Source organism: Salminus brasiliensis, chromosome 17 (genome assembly GCF_030463535.1).
Source record: "Salminus brasiliensis chromosome 17, fSalBra1.hap2, whole genome shotgun sequence".
Classification (NCBI taxonomy): domain Eukaryota; kingdom Metazoa; phylum Chordata; class Actinopteri; order Characiformes; family Bryconidae; genus Salminus; species Salminus brasiliensis.
Genome location: NC_132894.1, coordinates 17285791 through 17299723, shown reverse-complemented (window position 1 = coordinate 17299723; position 13933 = coordinate 17285791). Strand labels below are relative to the sequence as shown.

Genomic DNA, 13933 nt, shown 5'->3' with positions numbered 1-13933 from the left:
AGCCAAAGAATGTTGTCTGCTTCTTTATTGGTTACATTTATAACCAAAAACGTGTGATGTTGAGGTGACTGGTTCACCGACAATAGGCTATGTACATTGTTCATTCTGCAATCCGTTTTTGCAGGCATGTTTTGTGTTTGCATTTGTAAACATGCTTCCATGCAAAGGCTTAAAGAAATTCTGAAAGTATTCAGCAACCTGCGCATGAAGATCAACAATATGGTCTCTAACTGAGAACAGTGAAAGACGTTTTTTTTTTTTTTTTTTACAAAATACAACTGAGGCCTTCAATGAAAGATTTAATCGCTATTTTCAGCTTTGAAATGTATGTATGTATATATGTAGGTTATTTATTTTTTATATTTTTTTAATAATCTCTAGATGTTTTTCTGTGGGCAGAAGCAAAGAAATGAACACCGGATTAAGTACCATAATGGACGCTACTTCTGTGCTGGCACCAAGTCATCAATGCCCCCGTTGTTTTCCAGTCTCTTCTCGATTCTGATGAGAAGCTTGACCCCATCCACCACTAACTGGGTAAGCTCAACTTCAGTGAGGCCGATGGTTTGTTGATTGCTTATTTTGTGCATTCCGGACAGATCTGTGTAAAAAGGACATACAGCTTTCACCAACTGTTTCACAAAATGCTTACATTTATCCAGTACCAAGGCAGTGCTCTATCCTGATCCTAGAGTACCTCTGCACTTCACATGTCAATAACGCATTTATTTAGTTTATTGACTGGTTGACCTTCTTCTTTTGAGTACAGTTTCTCCAGGTCCATTTGAAAACCATATGTGTAAATTAGGGGTGCACACTCTTATCCACTCTTATTATTGCGGTCCAAACAAGTACAAGCTCCCCTAATTCCACTCGTTTAGTCAGTTAGTTTCACTTCTAAAAATGACCCTTGTAGCCGTGCTAGTCTTTTATGGCTAGTACACCTCATAGTGGGAAGAGACCAGAGCTCCTGCTGGCTGAAGTAATCTTTTGTCTTTTGTTTCCATGTAAACAAACTCTTATGCAAGGTGTTGCACAGAAGCTCAGTATTACATACGATTTATCTCCATGCGAAGCCGCAGTCTGTCCAAGATGTCGTCCAGGCGTTTGTGTGTGACCAGATGGACTAACTTGACTGTGACGCTTGCCTTCAGCCCGGTCCCAACCTCTGCAGGTGAGCTCACCACCCAGCCCAAGTGGGGTTTCCAGATGAATGGGTGTCTCAGCTTCTTATACAGTGCTTCTATCTGTAGGGAGGTGATTGAGTAAGAATGTCATGTTATTTATCTAATGCAGCAGTACCTGAAGGGGGTCGGAATTTAGCCTTACCTTTAGTAAGCCATTACAAATGATTGCAAATGCCTCTTGGATATTGCCATCATTTCTGGAAGACACCAGTCTAAGATGGTCCTCCATGTTAACCCAAACTGCCAGGGTCCCATCCTCACTCACCCTGTGAAATGAATAGTGCAGCAGGCAAAAACACTGTTATCAGTGCCTGGCCTAGATCGTAATTTTGCTTCAGTGCATCAGCATGTAGCCTTTTTGCTTTGGTTCAGTGGGTATACCAAAATACTGCATGAACAGTTCAGAATCATGTTCTATGTAGTTCCCTCATTTCCACACACTCAAAAGTAACAATGATTTATTCATTATAAATGCCTTTTCACTGTACAGTGTATGTGTATGCAGTTATAAACCTAACTAGGTATGTTCAGAATTCAGTGAAAACCTCTGGAACATGTGTAAATGTGGTGGACCTCCAGGACCAGAGTTTGACGCTAATGTTCAAGGACATTCATTTTTGAATGTCTTTGGTTTTACCACAGGGCCCGTGCATCAGGCCAATCGCGACCCACACCGATCTTTATTAAGGAGGCAGGTGGAGCATCCATAATGATCTCTTGATCCTTCATTTCTTGGTTGAGATCATCTATAGAATAAAACCTTCCTGGGAACTCTTCACCAAGTTGATCCAGAACTGGAAAGACAATAATTACTGAGATTAAAATTTAGCATTTATCAAGTTCAGGTTTTCCTCCAAAAACTGGCCATGTTGAAATTGCAGTTCATATAAATTCAAGATTCAAGATCTAACCAGTAGGAAATGGTGTCACAGGCTGAAATTGAGTTCTTGCATTCATAAATAAATGTTGGAATTTTTACTAGTAAATATTTGATGTTAACATAAAACCTTTACTTGCCTTATGTGAAATGTTCTGAATTATTATAACTGAATCATAATTATACAGTGCTTGTATGCCATGTGACCCCATAGCAACTGCTTAGCAGCACCGTAGCAACCACCTAGGATGCCATAGCGGGGACTATGGTTGCAAATGTGGTTGCTATGGCATCCTAGGTGGTTGCTATGGTGCTTAGCAGCATGCCATAGGATGCCATAGCAACCACATTTGCAACCATAGTCCCCACTAGCAACCCCATAGCAACTCCATAGAAACCCCTAGAATGCCATAACATCCACTTGAGACCCAAGTAACCACCTAGCAACCCGCTAGCGTCCACCTAAGATGTTACAGCGACGCTGTAGCAAACACCCAGCAATCCCAGCATAGCAACTATACGGCATAAACATAGCCAAGCTCACATTTCACTTCCTACTTGCCACATTTCAAGCACTGTTGTAGTTTCTTCAGGAAATGCAAATCTAGTTATATTTTGAGCTCCTCTTTGAAAGACGCCTGTTAGTATACAGGTATGAACATGTTCTTGCACGGTACACTATAATACATGGTTCCTATCACCGGATTGTGATGTTGAAATTCAATGTTCAAAATAGCAAATTTATGGAAATATTATTATTTTCATATATAACATTTTACTGAAAGGACTTTTACATAGGGCCTGCCTTCCATTGCCTGTACTTATGATGAACTGGAGAATGAGCTTAGAGAAGTACCTTTTTTGGCCAGCATGAGGAGCTGTCTCCGCTCGCCTCTGCTGCAGTGTGTGGGGAAGCAGTAGTCCTCCACACAGCGGGTCACACTCACTTCACAGCTCACAGCATACGCTCGGTCAAAGTCATCACCTCCCTACACAAATGCACTCATGAAATCTCTCATCTTTTGACCCTCATCATTTGCGTCTCCCACGGCAATCAGACACTGAACTTTGGTTCTAATGTGAATATGTTTAATTAAAAAATATAATAAGAAGAAAAAGACACTCACCTTCAGATTGTCATAATTGAAGTCACTGACTTGGGTAATGTCACTGACAACTTTGTAGCTGTGGTAGGCTTCAATGATGCGGTCAAAAAAATCACAGAAAAGAATGTAGGATTGGGCATCACCAGCCAAACAGCCTACTGTCTTGGGTCCTGTGCGTGTTCCTGGATCACAGACAAGACAGAGATACATGAGAGGGAATGTGTTTTAAAGCACTTCCTCATTCTGTGTTTTGTACCTGCTTGCTAATGGTCAGTCGGAGAGGATGAGGCGTTCACTCTACATAGGATGACGTAATCTACTTGTGGACTCATGGGCTACGTCCAGAATAGCTGTGGGTCTAGTCCTGGCCTTGTGATTTACTGTGAATGTCTCCAAGGGGTAGTGCTGGATCAAGGGAGATTGGTTACTGATCATGCTCATTGACCAGTTAATTGATGCTTTTTTAACACCAGCAGGACAGTCAGGTCCACAGGTATATGGGAAGGGATGTTTTTGTAATATTGAGTCATTTTAATACTTGGATGCGAATGCTTTGCAGTCAATGACTTTCTAGAAACCAAACACCATCAAACACCATCTTTTGTGTTTTTCTTTAATGTTTTTGTATGTTTTACGTGATAACCCGTACATAGTGTGAAGCATTTTCTCAGTTTGTAACTACATTTGAGTTGAAAGCATACCTCTACACTTTAAAATTCATCCTGCTACATCTGTCAGTAGTAATTTCAACAAACAGCACTGACCCAGTTTCAATTAAGAGCCGTATATACCCATGCCGTAACGGTGCCGCCATCACATGTTGACAGATGATTGGGTATGCTTTGGATCGTGGGTCCTTCCTTCTCCATACTCAAGTTAACTCCGGATTAACAAACATGGTTCCAGAGCTAGGCCGGCTTTTTCAAAATCCAGACCTTTTGGTTCTTGAGTGATACCAGTGGTTTGCATTTTGAAGTAAACCCTCTAAATTTACATTTGTAATGATGATTGAAATGATATGCCTACTTTCTCAAGAGTGCTCTTGATTTGAGTAGCTTTTGTGAAGGGGGGTTTTATTCACCAATAAATAAACATCGCAATCAACTGCTTTTATTTTATGTCTGCCATGGTCTTCCAGGCATTTTGGTGTTGCTGAGCTCAACAGTACAGCATGTCTCTCTTCATCATCTCCCATTTGTATGTTTTGTCATGAATTTTGCAATATTTTTGTTAAAGCCTGTGTCTATTGGTTTTAAACATCTAAACAACTACTTAAAAAAGTAATACTAAAGATGGGCAACAGAATAAGCAATTTACCAATGTCACATTCAATATATAGATTCCTGTGTTCATGCAGTTTAATTGTATTTGAATGCTCTTAAAAAACGAAAGCTGCAGCCCACTCAGAACTGCAAGGGTGTCCCATTGCAGAATGATCGGCAGTTTCATTAAATTAGCAATCACCCCAGTCAGAACATTCTGCCTCTCATATGTATGCTAGCATCATACACTGTGGAACGGAAAATTCCAGTATGCATAACTGAGACAGAATGTGTGTGGTTGAGCATGTCTAAAATCTAAACAGCAAGTGTTGATTTACATTGATTGACAGTATTTTAGGGACTGCTGAAATCAAGTGAACTAGTGGAATTGCCAAGTGGAATTCGAGGTAGGGGACGTAAAAATATATCTAGGTCTGATTTGTTTTGTTTGTTTGTTTTTTTAGTTGGCAGATCTGACATCAGATAGGCCAAATTCAGTCCCACCCAACTTAAACCCATCATGAAAATGAGCAGACGGGCTTTAAACGTATTAAATTAAGGCTAAAAGTCTACATTTGTTTTTAATAACTGGCTTTACCTGAGAACATGATTGAGAACATGATAAAGAATGCAGTAATTAGAAAGTAACTATAACAGTAATTGTGCTACGCTAGATGTGAGTCATCCTTCCACACTATATGCGTCTTTTGAACTTCTGCAGAAGTGTGACGTTTCCGACGCCTCCATATGCCGGTGTGCTGTGTGATATATATATATCAACCAAAGAAGTGGTTTTGAGGAAGAAACCTGCACTGTTACGCCGTTTAGAAGGTTGATCTAGCACATGGTTTGGGTTCTGTAAAATGAAAATAACAAGCCAGCAATCTTGTGCAAAAGTGTTTTGATTGGTGGATGCACATATTATTATCCAGTTGTTCATTGAGACATGGAAATTTCCTTCCGCAAATCATTTTAGCATGCGTTTACTTACGAGTAGAAATCATACGTCTGAGTGCTTAACAGAAATGACTATGTCTCACCAGGATCCTCAAGGCCTGGACGAATTATGTCATCAAAAATGACTCCACTGTCTGTGGCTCGGTTGAACTGTCGGGTGTACATGTGCAGATCCAGGACCTGGGCCATATACGTGTAGTTCCCATCCAGACTGGGGAACTCCTCTCTGGGGGAGCCTCTCTTCAGTTTAAGCTTGGTCATGGGATCTGGTGGGACCAGGCTCTGAGATGAACAGAGTACAGTCAAAAGGCAGGCACGTGTATATATTAATATTACAACATATTCCAAAATATACAGATCGAGTGTTGTGGGACCCTTCTTGCTTTTGGTTTTGTCCACAGTAACTGAAACTCCTCTTATTTCACAGTGTAAATGTGGAAATACCTCAAGCAAAGGTCTGTACTTTGCCTCTAATGGGTGTTCAGCAGGAGCTAAAAGAAATACTTCATGTTAGTTGTGCATGATTACAGCGCAATACCAGTTATTTTACATTTTCAGGCTTTGTTTATTGGCTTTAGTATATTTTGGAGCCAGTAAGTGTATTTATCATTCTTTATCAAGCTATTGCATATACATTATAATATACAAGTACCTTAATATTTGTTGTTTTGGCTTCGTCAAAGCACATTGCCTCTGAGTTTGACTGGTGGAATGGATTCAGTTTCACTCATTGTCTACAGCCTGCAACCTATAAATATCGCCAGCATGACGTAGATCTGCCTTAGGTCTGCCTTTTTCTGTTTCTACTTCCTTTAGGTCCTTTCCACCACCAGTATTGTCTTTATATAAATATACACACACACACACACACACACACACACACATTGATCATCCAAAACATTAACAACACATCCTTGTTTCTACACTCATTGCCACTAGTAGAGCCAGGCATTTTAAACATCTGGACCAGGACCACCCAAAAAACATTTCCAGTGTATGAGGAGGGTTGTGGAGAGTTGCAGTGCTTTACTAAGTATAAGTTACTAGAAATATATTAAAAGAACGTTGATTTACAGTTTTTTGTTAATTTATTAATAGGCTTTGGCTAAGTTTCCAGATCACATACTGTTAATTGTTTTTTTTAATTAATTTTAGAACTCAAGTTTGCTTAACTTTAGTATCAGCAAAGCAACTAACATGACTTATCAGCTTGTTCTGGCTCATGCGCTTGCATAGATCATAACTAGAGTGTTGGACGTCTTTTGCTCACCACGTAACCAGCAAGCTGTTTTTTTTGTTTGTTTGTTTGTTTGTTTTTTTTTATAGGGCAAGACTTTATCTGTTAACGGGAGCTAAGATGAGGGCTACAGGAATATATTCTAGCCAGTGGCTGGACTCCACATTTGTAAGGTCTCTGATGACACGCAACACAACTCTCGTGACAGGACAGAAAAAAAAATCTGGGCTCGAACCCCATAAGCCACTCCTCTGCCTATGCTGTGTTCACTCGCTGTCCACTCTCTTAGACACTCCTACCTAGTTGGCCCACCTTGTAGATGTAGTCAGAGACAGAAGCTCATCTGCTGCTGCACAGATTGTGGTGTTCACCCTCTAGTTCTTCATCAGTGCTCACAGAACGCTGCCCACAGGAGTCTGTTGGCTGGATATTTCTGGTTGGTGGACTGTTCTCAGTCTAGCAGTGATGCCGAGGTGTTTAAGAACTCCAGCAGCACTGCTGTGTCTGATCCACTCGTACCAGCACAACACACTACTAGCACACCACCACCATGTGTCAGTGTCACTGCAGTGCTGAAAATGCTATTGACCATTGACAAACAGAGTGGAAGGAAGCGAACGAAGTACGCAGAGAAACAGATGGACTGCAGCCTGTAATTCTACAGCTCTACAAAAAGTGGAGCTAATTAAATGGACAAGGTTGTGATTCCTGTAAGGTCTATGTCTATAATTCAGCACTCTAACATCAGTCGTTGTTGAGTCATTTGAAACTTTACAAGTGACTTGATTTCCAGTGCTGCCAGCGCAATACAGAGCCAAAACAACAAGCACTGTGCAGTTACATACAGTCTGCACTATAGGTCTACTAAAAGATTACATAGAAAATGCAGAGGCATGCAGCGGATACCTACGTTTGATCAGCCAAACTTTCTTTCGATTCCACATGATGTTCCTCTTGCTGGAGCAACCAGTTAACTGTGTAGGTATCTGGAGTGTACTATACATGGAAGGACTGTGGCTTGTGACAACTGGCCATAATGTTGAACAAAAGATCTATGAATAGACTGAGGGTCTTGTCATCTGAGCGCTTTGTACAAAGTCATGGCCCAGTGTCATGTTTCTTGGGTGAGTGTTGTCATTTTTTTCTGACGGGAAGGGACACACCATTGGCTCCAATCTGTACGAATAAACAATTTCTCAAGCTAATGGAAGTGCCCTCAATCTAGATTGATTGAGTCAATGAAGGCGCATGTATTTGTGTGCTGAATGTGTGTGTTCTAAGGTTTCTAGTTTTGTGTTTTGTCACGGCTACGAATCTAGAACAAGAAAACCTACTACTGAGCGCACCAGATACACACTGCTGAAGATGTGCTTGTTCTTTATTTGGAAAGACACAAAAATAAAACCTACAGCAAAAAAATAAAAAAATAACACTTAGGGCTACAGTGCCCTAAACGCTCCATCAGCGCATTTAAAATCCTCTGACATGTCTGAACTTGGCAAATGAATCACATAAATAACTTCTGCTCCTTCTAGACCCTTTACGAAACTACAAATCCTCCAACCCTGTTGTGTCCACCTTGACTTTGATAAACAGTGTGTCATCTCGTACGTAAACTGCATTCCTGGAAGCCTCCAGGTCACAATGGGATATAAAACGAGGAAAGCCTAAAGCCGCATTGGCTTCAGAGGTTGGCCGGCGAAAATTGTCGCTGGTCATGTCTGGGGTAAAGCTAAGGTTGACGTGGTTGCGATTGCCGCTCTGGTCCAACACAGTCAAGGTGACGTTCTGCCGGAAGGGCCACGGCAGCAGAGAGTCAAAGTCCCCCCTCATCAGCATCACATACAGGGACAGATGAGTGCCCCGGGCCGTGCCCTCTCCGCCAGGATACACCCTCGCACTCAACTTGTATCCACTATGGCTGGTGTAGAAAGGTGGGGAGTTAAGAGGCGTACCCGCTTCTTTCTTGCGATGGTAATCATGCACCTTCCATATGAGCTTGCCGTCATATGAGGTGGATTCCAACTGGCGAAAACGCTGCTCGTTGCACTGTAACTGCTCCACATGAATGTCCAGCAAGCGGGTATGACGCTGACATGTCTGCCCTAAAGCACCTGCACAATCACACAATCACACACATACAAGAATTTGACCTCCTACAAACTGGCACTTTATACTGATTATATAAACTGCCGTTCAAGAAAAGAGTCGATTAAGTGTGTAAGCATGCTGTGTTTACCTAGGTGTTCTCTGAGACTCTGGGTCACTGCCACCTGCTCTCTGAGGGAGTCCAGTGATGTTCGAAGAGCAACCAGCTCCTCTTTAGCCAGCTCTGCTTCTAAAACGCCCCGCAGGTCTTTCAGCTCACGCTTCACGCTGGATACGTGCTCTCTCTGCTCCTCCACCGATCTCTGCAATACAAATATTCTAGGCCTCAGTTGAGGTTTCTCCTCACCTTTGGCTTCTGAGTTGATATATGCTTTTAAACCCTTCTGAGCCTCAGAATTACTTTCATTTTTTTCATGTTTTGACATCATTTGAATCTAATCTCATCATCAATCTGAATCTGATGTCTAATTCATGATAACTGAACCAATAGAATGCTAAAAATGTTTTTTGTTAAAATTATTTTCAGAAAGACGTTAAGGTTTATCCATATTCCGTAGTTGCAAGTTGCAATTTTGGACCTGCAAGGCTTTTACAAAGATGTGACAGCTTTGATATGTTCATCTGAAAAAACATTTTTAAACATGGACATTTGATCTTTATTTGAACAAAATTGAGTATGTAACTCATTGTGTAATTCATAGAGATGCATTGCACGATTTGTTTGTAAGGAAAAAGTTAGAACACCACATTCATTACTGCTTTAGATGCCTTAAATTAGAATCAGGTGCACCGCATCAGCTGCAGATGATTAGAACATGGTTTAGGGGGGTTTAGAGGAGCCCTTCTCATTTAAACCTCAGACGTTAAGCCTGGTTTACTCTCGATTGTTAAACTGAGTGGTTTTACCATGGCAAGAACCGAAGTTCTCTGAGGCCTGTAGAAAGAAGTTTGTAGATGCAGATAATTCTGGGAAGGGATTTAAAAAGAATGTCTCAAAACCATTCAAAATTAGCTGTTCCACCGTCTGGAAAATAATACACAAGTGAAGAGTATTTAAAACCACTGCCAAAGTGTGGTCGGATCAGGCCACTCTAGCAAGTTCAAGCGCAACGAAGTCTCAAAGAACTTTTTACAGTGGAGACTTCTGGAATGGCCAAGACAAAGCCTGGACCTTAATCCTGTTGAGATGCTGTGGGGTGATTTACATGCAAGAAAGAATGCTTGCTTTTTTTTGCTTTTTTAGTGTTTTTGCTTTTTTTAGTGTTTGCTTTTTTAGATCATGTTGTTATAACATGTTAGCTAATGCTAAAGTTTAGGTTTGGATAGATTTTATAATGCTTGTGCATTGCAAAGCAACTATATTGTTATCTGATTTATATTATTATTATACTTTTTTTCTGCCAAATTTTTCAGCGTGTTTTTTGGCACCTCAGTTTTTGAAACCATTCCAACTCCACATTGTTGTCTTATTGTGTGATGTGGGCTTGTATACAGCTTTTTGACCAAGCTACAAACTCCAAATTTGCGGAGTTTTATACTTTATGCTTCATGAACCAATATGTTGTACAGTTCTCATAAAATAATCATACATTTTTTCCCATAGAAATGAATGTTGAAATGTCCAGAAAGGTAACTCTGATGATGTCACACCATCTTCCTTGCTCTCCAGTACTGTCTGTGCTTGGAAGTGCTTTTAGGTAAAAGATTTGGCACCCCACGTTATGGCCAAACTTTTGTGGACAGAGCTCTGTTAACTCTGTAGCTTTTGGGCAAAATGTTTGGCACCCCACATTACGGGCAAAAATTTGTGAACACTGCTTTACTAGCCAAATGTACTGAAGGAGCTTTTGGACCAACCATCTTTTGGGCAAAAGTTTTGACACCCGACATTTTACCATGCACCTATACCATAGCAACACCATAGCAACCACCTAGCAATGGCTTAGCAACCAACAGCGATATCAGCTATACCACCATAGCAACCAGTGAGCACCACTAGCTGCACAAGTATACATTTCAGGAAATGCCCCTTTCTTTGATTTTGTTTTGGGTTCACATTTTTCAGTTCACAGTTCAGCCAGTGCTACAAACACTTTAATTAAAGTGAGTGGTTTTCCTCGTTTTAGAGATTCCAGTTTATTCCAGTATACAACAAGACACTCTTACATCTCTGACATTTCAATATCTAATTTATAATTGTGATTTTATTTTTCATTTTTTTCTTAAATAGTTGAATTTCAGCATAAAGTTTTAGTTTTGCTTTAGTGAATGAGAAGAGCTCTGTTGAGATGCTTTGTTTTATATTATTTGTATATATATATATATATATATATATATATATATATATATATATATATATAAGCATGTCTCACACGTGTGTGTGTGAGTGTGTTCACTACCAGATGGGTTAAATGCGGAGGACACATTTCGCTGTACACTGTACAGTGACAAATACGTGCACCTTTACCTTTACCCTCTTACTTTACCATGGATTGTAGCATGTAGCATAGCTTAAACATACATTATGGATATTAGCAAACATATCACCACAGAAAAATGGCATGTTTGAACATTAAATCCATATAATTAAATTAAATATAATTCTCCACTCTTACTCTTACCTGTATGGCAGAAAGGGTGTTGTCACACTTGGAGACCTCTCTGTTAAGGTTACTGACCAGCAGGTTCCTCTCTTTCAGCTCCCCCTGCTGGACAGCCAAGTCCTGCTGCAGCTGATCTACCTGAGACACACAGACACTGTAAATCTACTTGTGCTTGCTTTAGTTAAAAGTACGTTTTTCTATTATTATGGGTTGAATTCACTGGAATTATATGTATACCTGTTTAACTAGCTTGCTATTGCTTTCCAATACGAGCAGCACATGATGACTGAATTCTGAGTACTCGTGGACTTTAACTTGGCCTCTTTTATCCTAAAGGTGACAAAAGCCATACGTTTTAGTCAAGGATACTGTTCCGCTGCACTTACACTGGACCACAGGCGAGAGCTTCTCACTGTCAGTCCAGCTCAGCTGCAGCTTCCTAACGTTATAATGCCGAGACACACATAGACACTTACTCTGACTGTGCAGCCATATTTCTTGTAAATGCAGTCTGTTTCCACCTCTGGACACTCATCTGCATGGTCTTTGAGCTGCAAAATGGCAGAACAGAATGACAGAATGACTGAACAGGCACCGAACCTCTGTAACAGAGGCATGACTGTAGGGAACAGAACTGAGGAGAAAACTCACCTTATGCTTTTGAATCATTTGAAGACATTTATTGGGACACTGAACTTCAGCCTCTGGGCATGAAGTCTTTTCGTGGTCCTGTAACAGATAGTTAAGAGAATGGAGTTAGCTAGCTGATTCGTAACCGAGAGGAATCTGACCGCTGAAGTGAAAACAGAAGGCCTCTGACCATAAGCTGGGTAACGGGGTACGGTTTCTTGCAGTAGCGACACAATTCTGTGCGAAAGGGGCAGTGGTGTCTTTGATGGTCTGTCAGATTTTTGCGCAACAGGATATCGGTGCAGCCAGGGTTGGAACATTGCAGGGCTTCATACTGACAAGCTTTTAGGTGGTCCTAGGAGAGGGAGAGAGGGAGAGGGAGAGAGAGAGAAATAGCAGTTTGTTACTCAGGTCTGCACAATGAAAGAATGCAGAGCTTGGCTGGTGTCACTTTGTGTAGTCGTCATCAGTGTGTGTGTGTGTATGTGTGTGTTATGGTTTCAGTCTCAGAGAGCAAAGCTTAAAAGCCCTTGGTCTCTCACCTGCAAATTACCCAGGGTTATCTTCTGTGTACAGGCTGGAGAGTTGGTGCAGAAAACCTCTAGGTTTAGTAGTTCTCTTTTACAGCAGTTGTCTTGGAAAACCTGCACGCAACAAAACATGTACTCACACTCCTCGTTGGTTTTCCGAGCACCTGGAAGTAGCATCATTTGTAGTGTTTATTCATTTGATTTTCTTTTTTTCTTTGAACTTACCTCTTCTGACTTGATCAAACTACCATCAAAGGGGCACTTTGAAGTGTCATTATTCTCACTGGAAAATAATAACAAATAAGGGCAATGTTGCACGTTATTCGCACCACCTCAGCACAAGACCGTATGAGATTGCTGGATGAATTTCTACATTCATAGGACTACTAAGGAAAGACACCTTACATTAATTCTCTGATGCATGGGGCGCAGAAGATATGGCCACAGCCTGTCTGGTGCGGGTTAAAGACTACGCCACCGCAGGCAGGACACACATACTGGTCATCCAGCCTGGTCACGAAGCTGAGCGTGCGGCCAGCCAGGACGGACTCCAGCTCCCAGGACCTCACGGGATCGGAACTCTGCTGAGAGAACTGGAACTTTGGGCATTCGTTCTCCTCCGCAGCCATGCCACCACAGGCCCCCTCAGACTAGAGAGATGAGATTGAATGGGGAATTATAATGCAGCCATATACTGAAAGTGTCCCATGTGCTGCAACATTTGACACATGGGATATTTTAAAGCTTCAGCTCTTGCTAGAGAGAGAGAGAGAGAGAGAGAGAGAGAGAGAGAGAGAGAGAGAGAGAGAAACCCAACAGTGTTGTACATCAGGGTTCGCCTTGTACTTGGAAAGTAACGGAAGAGATAGAGCCCAGCATTTAAGCTACTGCCCCTACGTACTGCGTGATGGTAGGAACTAGCTAGCTATATTCCTATAGTGCAGATATTCGACCTCGTTAGTTTCTTAAGACCACACGGAAAGCTAACTAAAAAAAAAAAAGCTCAGCCCTCAGGAAAAGATAGAAAAGCACCCAACGCTGAGCGTGTGGTCAATTTCACTGCGCGCAAAACGTGGGGAATCCCCAGCGCGAGCAAGTTATACAGAAATCCACGGCTGTGAACCGAAGAGCTCAGAACAGATACTTTAGGCATATTCATACACTCACCATATCTAGAGGGTAAAAGGGGGCATTTAGGGCTCCACGCGTCTCTTCGTCGTATGTTAAGAATTTAAACGTTTGCTTTCGCTTTGCTTGCCCCTCGAGAAGGAAACTAACCGATGAGGAAACGTGCGTTTGAGCGTCACTGTGCACAAGCTACGTACCTCGGCGCTGGCGGCCTCGGGTGCTCTCGCCTCTGCAGGATTGAAGGTGTGTATGATGTGTGTGTGTGTGTGTGTGTGTGTGTGAGAGAGAGAGAGAGAGAGAGAGCTCT

At 41.5% G+C, this 13933-nt stretch overlaps 2 protein-coding genes across 2 annotated transcripts; both read right to left on the bottom strand.

Annotated features, from left to right (window-relative positions):
* Nucleotides 1-63: 63 nt before the first annotated feature.
* LOC140538053 (creatine kinase B-type) lies at nt 64-6094 on the bottom strand. The gene is made up of 9 exons (XM_072660452.1): nt 6042-6094; nt 5834-5880; nt 5473-5671; nt 3192-3352; nt 2921-3053; nt 1825-1981; nt 1330-1453; nt 1058-1247; nt 64-601 (listed from the first exon to the last, which is right to left on the bottom strand). Exons 3-9 carry the CDS (start codon nt 5648-5650, stop codon nt 441-443), a joined length of 1104 nt encoding a protein of 367 aa, XP_072516553.1. The 5' UTR covers nt 5651-5671; nt 5834-5880; nt 6042-6094; the 3' UTR covers nt 64-440.
* Nucleotides 6095-7986: 1892 nt separating this feature from the next.
* Nucleotides 7987-13771, bottom strand: traf5 (Tnf receptor-associated factor 5). The gene is made up of 11 exons (XM_072660301.1): nt 13666-13771; nt 12904-13148; nt 12724-12781; nt 12511-12612; nt 12159-12323; nt 11990-12067; nt 11815-11889; nt 11576-11668; nt 11357-11476; nt 8866-9037; nt 7987-8740 (listed from the first exon to the last, which is right to left on the bottom strand). The coding sequence occupies exons 1-11, from the start codon at nt 13666-13668 to the stop codon at nt 8175-8177; spliced, it is 1677 nt and encodes a 558-aa protein (XP_072516402.1). The 5' UTR covers nt 13669-13771; the 3' UTR covers nt 7987-8174.
* Between the last annotated feature and the right edge of the window lie 162 nt (nt 13772-13933).